General features: G+C 38.1%; 1 protein-coding gene across 2 annotated transcripts in view; it reads right to left on the reverse strand.

Moving 5' to 3' along the window:
* The window catches only part of LOC124554731 (unconventional myosin-Va-like), a 36,903-nt gene extending 26,422 nt beyond the window's left edge, over positions 1-10,481 (reverse strand). Inside the window, exon 1 of one of the 2 annotated variants that reach the window (XM_047128378.1) lies at positions 10,360-10,481. In XM_047128378.1, the coding sequence (XP_046984334.1) occupies positions 10,360-10,467 (108 nt within the window). In that variant the 5' untranslated portion in view covers positions 10,468-10,481. The remainder of the gene's footprint in view (positions 1-10,359) is intronic. The other variant, XM_047128379.1, reaches the window with a different exon arrangement.
* Between the last annotated feature and the right edge of the window lie 241 nt (positions 10,482-10,722).

Below are 10,722 nucleotides of genomic sequence, written 5' to 3' on the forward strand. Positions count from 1 at the left end.
CATGGGGCATTTCACAGACTTAACAATCCTCCATCAAAACATGCAATCAATAAAAATTAAAATACAACTATTAGAAGTTGAGCTCCAATCTTTGAACTGCACAGTAGTTTGTATTACTGAGCACTGGTGTAGAGACACAGAAATCGAATATGTAGTATTATCATTGTATGGAATGGCAACTATTTCAAGGGGTGGAGGATCATGTATTTATATTAGAAAAGGAATACAGTTCAAATGAAGACATGACCTCAGTACAGTAAGTGAAGTTAAACACTTTGAAATATCAGCTACTGAATTAACAGGGCTTGATATAACCAAGAAATTAATCCTTTTGTGTGAGTATAGATCTCCCAGTAGTAGTGTGGACATTTTTTTCAATAAATTAACAGAAGTTCTAGAAGTAGTCTGAAGTGCAAAGGTCAACGTAATTCTGTGTGGGGATATTAACATCAACAGTAATATCATAGATGAATCCAACAGCACCTTCATAAACATCCTTCAGAGTTTTGGCATGTCCCTATTGGTCAATAGTGCAACAAGGGTTACTACAATGACTGCATCAGTAATTGACCCTGTGGTCACAAATATGGACAGGGAAAAATGTGATTTAGCTGTAAAAGATCTCGAACTATCAGACAATCTCTGTCAAATAACAGTAGTAAAATCAGGCATCGAATCATTCCCTAAACTCCAAGTCTACAAATGACTTCTATCAGAAGGAAAGCAATGTGAATATGAAAGTCTCTAAATTCTCCACATTGTTTGAATTTAACTTTGAAAAGGCATTTCCAAAAGTATGCATGTCTGTATGAACATCTCACAAAAACAGATGGATAACAGCAGGTATTAAGAAGTCCTCCCAAACACTTAAACAACTCAGTTCCAACAAAAAGATTTGCAATGATCCAGAATTCTTAAATTTCTATCACAGATACAAAAAGGTCCTACAAGAATGTGCTGATTTCTGCAGAAAAGTCATTTAATGATAAAATAATATATAATGCAGAGAATAAAAGCAAAACAGTCTTGGATGTTATTAAAAAAGGAAATGGAGAGAGGCAAACAAATGCAGAATAACATACTGCGAAGGGAGTGGGTTAAGGTAATAAATGATCCACAACACTTAGCAAACTATATAAATGAGCATTTTTCAAGTATTGCCAACAAGTTACAGCAAAAATTCCCCAAAACAAATACAGCACCTGCAAATAATGTTGCACTAAATACAATGATGTTACTTCCAACCACAGAGAATGAAGTTAATAAAACTGTTCAGTAACTGAAAAATAAATTGTCAGCAGGCTTAAATAAAGTACCAGTGTTTGTACTGAAACAATGCATAGGGATTATACAAGGCCCCTTAACAAATATAATAAATGAATCCTTCACATCAGGGATATTTCCAGAGCAGTTAAAGCAGGCAAGAATTGTACCTTTGCTTAAGGAATACAGTATAATGCAGAAGACACAGAAAATTACCAGCCCATTTCCCTGCTGTCAGCATTCTCAAAAATAATAGAAGCAATTATGAAAGACAGATTAATGAATTACCTGAATAAATACAATCTTTTAAGCGAATCACAGTTTGGTTTAGAAAGTGGCAAAAATACGAAGTCAGCAATAATAGAATTCGCAAAAGTTGTACTTGATGCTCTTGATAAAGATGAGTATGTCACAGGCATATTTTTGGATCTTTCTAAGGCGTTTGATACAGTCAACCACAAGCTTCTATTAAATAAATTAGAAGCATTAGGAATAAGAGGAGTAGCTAATGACTGGTTTCCATCATATGAAGCAGATAGGGCACAAAGAATAGAGAACACATACTTCAAATAGAACTAAACATTTAGTAAAACTCTTATCAGAACCAAAATACATTAATATAGTGGTTCCACATGGTAGCACATCAATGACTTTCCCACTTGTGTTACTCGTGGTGAAAAAATTGTCTTTGCTGATGACAGCAATATTATAGTCGTGGAGAAAACAAGAGAACTCCTTGCCAAGAAAGCAAATGAAACTCTCAAGGAAGTTTATGATTGGTCAATAAGCAATAAAGTGACATTTAACATGAAGAAAACTAATGCCATGAATTTCAGTTTGAAGAGGAAAAATGACCATGTTAAATTAAATGTAGATTTTACCTCTATAGACTGTGTAATAAATGCAAAATTTTTAGGAATGACTATTGATTCTCAGTTGAAGTGGTGCGAACACACAAAGGTACTTGCAAACAGAATGTCATCAGCCCTTAGAATCCTATCATCAGTGTGTAACATGCAGTGTCATTTAGTTACATATTATTCATATGTACACTCAATGATTAGCTATGGCGTTCTTTTTTGGGGAACAAATGCACAAAATGTTTTTCACACAAATATGATGATTGAAACATTGTAGCACTTTTGTAATCTCATTATGATGACTTTGAAACTCTACCTGGTAAAATATAGACGCTCTGGACAGTTTTAATGCAGAAAGATTTTTAATGAAAACTAGAATTACAAGGCAGTTCAATCAATTGCATCTGTATAAGATTAGGGGCACTTTCAACTGAAACAAAGGGTCTAAGAAATAGATATACAATTGACAGTGTCCTCAAAATCTTTATAAAACTATCCTTGAAATTCTTGCAAGGCCACAATGGATTCCTCAAACCTTGTATCTTCTTCAATACTAGTCAGCTTATGGAACTGGACTGTCTTTGCCAGAATGTATCCGTTCTACACCGCAATTTTCTTTTCAAATGCATCCACATAAAATCAGAAAGAAGTGTGGATAGTGTGCAGTCGAGTCTGCTTCAAATGCAAAGTCTGTACTCCATTGTGGATGTTCAAATTTTCATTCCTGCTCTCCTTTTTCCTTCATAAATTCAACAACAGTGACTTTTAAGTCAAGAAATCATTCCAGGCATGCCCCTTGACTTAATGAATGTACTTTCAGTAATATATGAAATCTCTGCACCCTTTGTTCAGTTCTATTGAAATCTATTGCAACTGACAATGGAATAATGTGTGTGACTTCAGAACTTTTACTGGTCATACCATCAATTTCTTCAGGCACTCCAGGCCTGCAAATGTATCATAACATGCAATTTGACTTACAGAACAATGAATCCCATATGTATCATAACAGTTTTTTGCTCTTTCATTGTCAACTAAACCTTCAAATTCTTGTTGCATAGTATTGTAATTTCATTTCATAGCAAATATACAGTACCTGTCACTTATGCGAACAGAGAATTCTCATCCCTCTCTTCTGTCATTCCTATTCACTTTAAAGGATCGCAGTGATAGATTGCTAGACTGCCTCTTTTTGTAAAACAACCAGTGGACCTTTGAACATCCTTCCATACCATCAACAAACAGCAAAGGTTAAACAGCACTGACAGTGCAATTCTGCCAAACTCAGAAAGTTGTGCCAACTGAAAAATGCTGCACCACACTAGTAAATGAAATGTCACAACATTCCCTGTATGTCCAAGGAGGACTGAGCAAAGCCAAGTGACAGGCTGGGCGTTGTCCTGCCCACGGTCCACACCCGTTGCATGCGTGAAGTTTGGCACAATGTGGCTGGCCCTGTTGTAAAGCCTTCATGTCATCATGTTGCTGTCACAGCTCTTTGCCTCACCCTTCCAATGTCAAAGAACACCCAACTGCTTTTAGGGAAAATTGCTTACTACCATAAATTCATTCTGGCTGTGCCCACAGCAGACCATCCCCTCCACAAATTTCACCACAAGGACATTTCTTTACACTGAACATCGGCCTGGCAGCATGCATTAATGCTTCTGAAATGTATGCTGCATTCTTCTCCTGGCATCCTGGCCACCAAATGGTCTTGGCTACAGGCTCCTCTAAGTATGGCCTGATGGTCATGAGGATGGTTCTTAATGTCTGATAGTTGTCATGTCAAAAATGCTCAATTCCACTCAGCAGCACTACTGCCTAGTTGAGGAGGAGGCATTGCTATCATCTATACCCTCAAAAAGTTTGATGTATTCTTGTATGGATCTAAGTTCCACCTCATTACTTACCACAAGCCCGTGGTTCTGTTGTTTAGTCCTTCTGCTTTGTACTTTGACAAAGCAGCAGATTGCCTCCAGTGTGGGGCCTTGTTTCTGTCTCACTACAACTATGAAATACATTTTTGGCCTACTGCACAGCATGTCAATGTCAATGCACTGTCCCTGATTCTGACAGAGCCATACCCTACTTTTGATCAGGAAGAGTGCCTTTGTTTTCATTTAGATGTTGAGGCAGAACGTATAGTGGAAGGGTTTCCTATTGCAGGCTTCTGGATTGCAGCTGCTGTTGCTGTCAACCTGACTTTGCACCAAGTTGTTCAACTTGGTTTGCCAGACAGGTCTTTGGGCAGGACTTCTGATTTTTTATGTAGCTATTCTGTCCTTTGTCACCACCTTCCAGTGTGTAATGGTGGTTTTCTCTTAGCAAATGATGGGCTGTCATCCAGGGTTGTGATTCCAATGGCTGTAGAGTATGGTGTGCTTCAGTTCCTACAGCTGGGAAAGTGGAGGGCTCTATTATACCAAGTCACTGACCCATCGACACATCTTCTGGCCTGGCATTGACGAAGACATTGTGTGTCTTGTCACGGCCTGCTGTCAGTGTGCAACCCATCAGGTGGTAAAGCTCTCTTCCTGGCCTAGGTGATTAGTGACTTCAGCATTGGTGCAGTTCTGCCACTCTGAGGACCCAGATGTCTAGATGCTACCAACACCATTCTCACCGGCCCTCACTTATGGCACTTTGCAAGAGGTGGCCACTGCACATGTCAGGGGCCATGTCACTTCCACCTTTACTCATCAGTTCCAGGCCAGAATCTCCTCCCACAGCCACCAGCGTCTCCGATGCCCACCACATAGGTCATGGTTGTGTCATCATTTGCCCCAATTCCGTCATCAGACGAGTGCCCTTTTGGTAAGGGAGAGGGGTGCTATAATCCTGTACATATGGATATGATCCATGTTACCAGGTTACCAGTGCACTACACTCATACTCTACCAATGGCATCTGTGCAAGATGGCCACCAGAGGCTGCCCATAATTTGGGCATATGGTATGGCACATGGTGCATCTGCTGGAGATCTCCTCCATATAAGGACAGCACAGCAGGTGCTCATCCTCAGATTATGTTCTACTGTTTATTGTACCATTTGTGTGTTTGCTGTTTACTTGTATGTGGATAAACTAACTTTGTTCTTTGTGGCAGCACAACAGACAGGTAACAGCCAATCATCACAACTGTAGATAGAATGATATGGCATCTACACAATATTATTGAAACACATATGAAGATATATAAAATGATGAGACAGAGTGTCATTGTATGGTAACTGTTATATTTGACAAAAAATAATGATGAAATTGATTTTAATGTTCTAATCTAACATCTGCATAAATGAACCTTAATTTGAAATGAGAATGAAAACTGTTTTGTCATTCAAAACTAAGGTGGTATTCTATATCATACGTTTATTTATTTAAACTATCAATTTTCCTTTTTTCTTAAAGTTATGTAAAATGTTGCAGCACACATCTTAATGCATTATTTTCTTTTAAGAGATGTTGTGCAAGGTTGAACCCATCTTCCATAGTGTCCATCTTCTCTGGTGTTCTGACAACCTAACTGCCACAGATCTGCTTGACTGACCACTTATACTTTTCCAATATGTTTGCAGTTGATTTTGTACACACTGATCTGCTCTTAATATTTCATTGTGTCTTTAATTTAAAATAATGATTAAGTTATGGATATTGTTTGAAAATCAGATTTGGATGATGGAACCAGTGAGAGGTGACACACCAAGGAACTGAAAGCTGCTTACTTGTGACTGGATGGTACCATCCTGCACAGGTCACAGTAGAAGTAGCTGTTTTTCTGTAAGTGATAAATAGACCTTTAATTGTGTTAATGGGAGATCCTTCTATGAAACATTTGCCAGATCACAATTAAAAAGTGCTGCTGCCAATAGTGATGCTATTTTGTGTGGTGAAATTAATACAATTATCAAGTTCAAGAGGAAACTTGTGTCTAGCGATGTTATCACTAACAAAGTCAAAAAATAAAAATGCCTAAATAATTCTAAATTTCACAATCTGTATGAAGATCCAACTGCAGCTTCTAACAACCAAGAGGAACAAAACATTATAAAATCATGTAAAAATTTCGGGTCAGAAACCAGCAGCTGGACACTTGTAAATATTACTCCAATGGCTCCTAGATGTTTTGGTTTACCTATGTTACATACGTATGACAGCCAGTAGTGTCCAGTTTCTCTGCTTCTTGTTGATTACTATGGAAGAAACTAGATTACATCACAATAAGAAAACAAAACTTAAACTAATATTTGGCATCAGAAATTCCTCAGCTCTTGTAGCTAAAATTCAAACAATATTGGCTTTAACTACACTGCCTGACAAAAAGTCACTTAATAGCCATGGTCAGATATCAATTTACTTTCATATACATATGCACGATTGTTGAGTATGTAATGATTAGAGTTGCAGGTAGTCCATTACTGTTGTTTGAGTTAATTGTTGTTACCAAGCCTGGTAGGATATATAAGGAGCATGGACAGTGTAAGATGTTGAATGATCACTGTGAAGAATGTGGAGGTGCCACATACTCTTTTTAGACAGTGTTATCAGCACCTGACAGAGTTTGAAAGGGGCCTCATTGTGGGTCTTCAATTGGCTGCCTCATCATATTGTGCAATATCCAGATCTGATGGCATTTGTATGTGACAGTGACTGTTTGACTGTATGGGAGTGTGAGGGCTCATATACTTATTGTTAATGTTTCAGTGAACCGCACCTAACCACCACATAGAGGGACTGTCATAGTTTGCACTAACAACACTGTAACCCCTTCTGACTTACATCTGCCTTCTGAGAACAAATAATGAACTCTTGCTACATTCTGTGTCATTCCATACCTTTGGTCAGAAACCAGCAGCAGTTTCACCAGAGAATTACCATCCCATGAGGTGGTCATTAAAACCACAATACAGACTTTTTTTTTTTTTGGAGTCATGGTACGGCCAGGAAGAATAAATTGCTAATTAATGATGTCACATTGTCTTTGTTGATGGACTGAAGTTTGTACTACCCTGGATAACCATCATTGGTGAGTACAATGCCAGTCTGGGAGAGGTCCCGCTCTTTCATGGTTTTGTAGAGGCACAAGGTGTTACTCCTGGCATTAAGGGGTGTAAAGCCATTGGGTGTAACTCCAGGTAACAGGTTATACTGACGCAGAAAACTCTGAAAGACAATGGTACACCACAGGCATTCTGTGTGTTACCTCTCATGCAAGAAGATTATGGTACCATTTTTCAACAGGATAATGGTCATTCACACATGATGTGTATCTATGAACTGTCTGCATGATGTTGAGGTTTGCCGGTGGCCAACAAAATCCCCAGAACTGCCCCCGACGGAACATGTGTGGAATCAGCTTGGATCTCAACTAACATCCCATGCTGGCATGCAGTATATTAAGGACTAGTTACAAAAGTTGTTGGCCAACTTGTCTCAGGAGAGGTCACAAACTCCTTATGACACCTTTTTCAACCAAAGAAGTGCATACATCAATATCAGAGGGCTGCAACATCATACTGATAAGTGGACTCCTACTATTAAGCTCTTTGTAAATTTGATTCAGTTTTGTAACCACTGCTGTAACATCACATAACTTCTCAAACTGTGAAGTTTATTTTTTTCCCCTTCTTGCAGGTTCACTTTCTTTGTCAGGTAGGGTAGTTTCGTTTAACATCACTAGCTTGTATACAAATACTCCCACTGATGAGTGCAAAAACAAATCGAGATACCTTTTACACATACCTAAGCTGAATTCCATAGTGCTACACATCAACAATTACCACTGAAACATATGCAAAACAGAATTATTTTCTGTTTGAGAACACTTACTACAGACCATCTAATGACATAGCTATGGATTTCTTTTATTAGTCCTAACTACATGGTGTTTTACAAACAAATTGAACAATTGCTCTTCCTGTGAAAGCAACAATGAGCTGAAAAATTAAATACTGGATCAGGTATTTTGGCAATGTGAAGTGTTTATGGAATGGTATCACTAGATAAATGCATTCCTACAACATTTAAAGTCACAATACAAGGTGTACAACTTTGCTTACACTGTTTGCCAATAGGTGGGGACAATAGTAAGTAGCAGTCAAAACAAACAGATCGCAGACATCAGGCAGTTAGCTTGGACCTCAGTCAACATAACCTCAGTCAAACATTAGTCAATTTTTGTCTGCATCATGAAGTTGTACTTGATTGAAAATGTCATTTTATGAGCCTAGTTCTCATGATTTGTGGGAGATGTTACTGTTTTGTTTCAATATGAAGAAAACAGTGGTTGAGTCTCATTGAATGCTCTCAAGTATGGATGGTAAGGATGCTATTAGTGAAAGAATGTGTCTTGAGTGGTTTCAATGCATCAAGAACAGTGATTTTAATGTCGTTGACTGGCATGGTGGAAGAGAGAATGTTTTTGAAGATGCAGAATTGGAGACATTGCTGAGTAAAGACTCGTGTCAAACTCAAGAAGAATTGCCACAATTAGTGGGAGTGACACATCTAGCAATTTAAAAACTTCTCAAGGCTATGGGCATGATTCAGAAAGAAGGAAGTTGGGTCCCATGTGAGCTGAAACCAAGAGACGTTTAATGGCATTTGTGGGTTTGTGAACAGTTGCTTTAAAGGCAAAAACAGAAGCGATTTCTGCATCATATTGTGACCAGGGACGAAAAATGGGTTCATTACGATAACCCTAAATGCAAAAAATCATGGGGATATCCTGGCCATGCTTCCACATTGATGGCCAAACCGAATATTCATGGCTCCAAGATAATGCTTTGCATTTGGTGGGACCAGCTTGGCATCGTGTACTATGAGGTGTTAAAACCACGTGAAACAATCACAGATGCTTGCTATCGAATGCAATTAGGTGCATTTGAGTGGAACATTAGAAGACAAACGGCCGCAATACAGTGAGATGCACAATATAGTGATTTTGCAGCACGACAATGCTCAAACCCAAGTTGCAAGAGAGGTCAAAACATACGTGGAAACATTAAAATGGGAAGTCCTATCCCACCTGCTGTACTCTCCAGACATTGCTCCCTCAGACTATCACCTGTTTAGATCAATGGCACGTGGCCTGGCTGACCAACACTTACGATCTCATGAAGAAGCCACAAACTGGATCGATTCATGGATTGCTTCAAAAGTTGAACAATTTTTTTGATGCAGGATTCATACACTGCCTGAAAGATGGGAGAAAGTAGTGGCCAGCAATGGAAAATACTTTGAATGAAACACGTGTAACCATTTGTTTCATTAAAGCCTCAAATGTTGGGGAAAAATGGCGGAAGCAAAGTTGTACACCTTGTACAATAAAATCCAGTTCACTATGGAGATGGGAGGTTCTTCTGTAAATTATTTCAATACAGATCTACTGCTCCATACAATGAAACATCACTCATGAAGTTAGTTTAATGTAAGTGTATCTGTCATGTTTTTAGAGTAGAAGGTATCCTAGGCACCTGTGCTGAGATACCTCACAATATTATCCCACATGACATCAAGGAATTATATACAATTCAAAGTAAAGTAGTTAAAGCATACCACAGGTGCTGACTGTAGATATTGGTATTATTATTGTAAAGCATGTTATCTACATTCACCATTTGCAGATGAAATGTACATGCCTTCCACAAGAGTTGCCACACTTGTCTTCAGTCCTAGAAGTCTGACGTACCACACTACATGATTAGGACATTATTGATGGCTGTAATAACACCAATCCAAAAGGAATTATTCAATAGAAATTACTTATAGTACATTTTTATTGTAACAGAGTTACACTCTTATATGTGACACATCAACAGATTTCCCTCTGATATGTTATTTGTGGGGCTACATTATGTGGTTCCAGATGACAGTCTATTCCTTATGTTATCTGCAAGTTACTTTGGAGTCATCTGCTACACTTGATGACAAGTCATTGTTGAGTAACAGGAAAAGAGGGTGTCCCAAGGCAAAACACTGTATAATACCCCAAGTAAGTGACCTAATCAGACCAAATTTAATTTTTAGTTATATAATAGTCTAAAACAACATTATTTTTCCCACAACATAATGAGATTAAAGGGACTGCATTGATTTCCCTAAATCCTTATTGTTGTCGATTTGACAATACAAAAGTGATTCCATAAGCCAAAGCCTATGAATACTCCACGTTTCATTAATGTTGTTCTTTGCAGGGAGGAGGAAAAAAAATAGACTACTGATAACACTACATGTACCTGTAGTCTCATGTCACGACACCACTGTTCAAGATGTGATAGATTATATCTTATCTGCATTCCTTTACTCCAATGACACAAATCCTTTCGGAGCAGTAGATTATTCATTGAAATGGCACAGATGAAGTAGAATATCTGCAAAATTAAAACACAAAACTTCACTTAAAATGGTAACATTGTCATGGGTATTTTCTTTTATTTCTGGTTTGCAATCTACTAGAGACTTCAGTATTTACAAAATACAGCAGTTTCCTTATAGTCTAGGATCATGTAACTTACTGTTAGAAAATTGGTCATCTCACCTGTTGAAATATCTGGACAGTAAGTTCTGGGTCAACACCATGGTTCCCCATAACTTTATAG

Source organism: Schistocerca americana, chromosome X, assembly GCF_021461395.2.
Source record: "Schistocerca americana isolate TAMUIC-IGC-003095 chromosome X, iqSchAmer2.1, whole genome shotgun sequence".
Classification (NCBI taxonomy): Eukaryota; Metazoa; Arthropoda; class Insecta; order Orthoptera; family Acrididae; genus Schistocerca; species Schistocerca americana.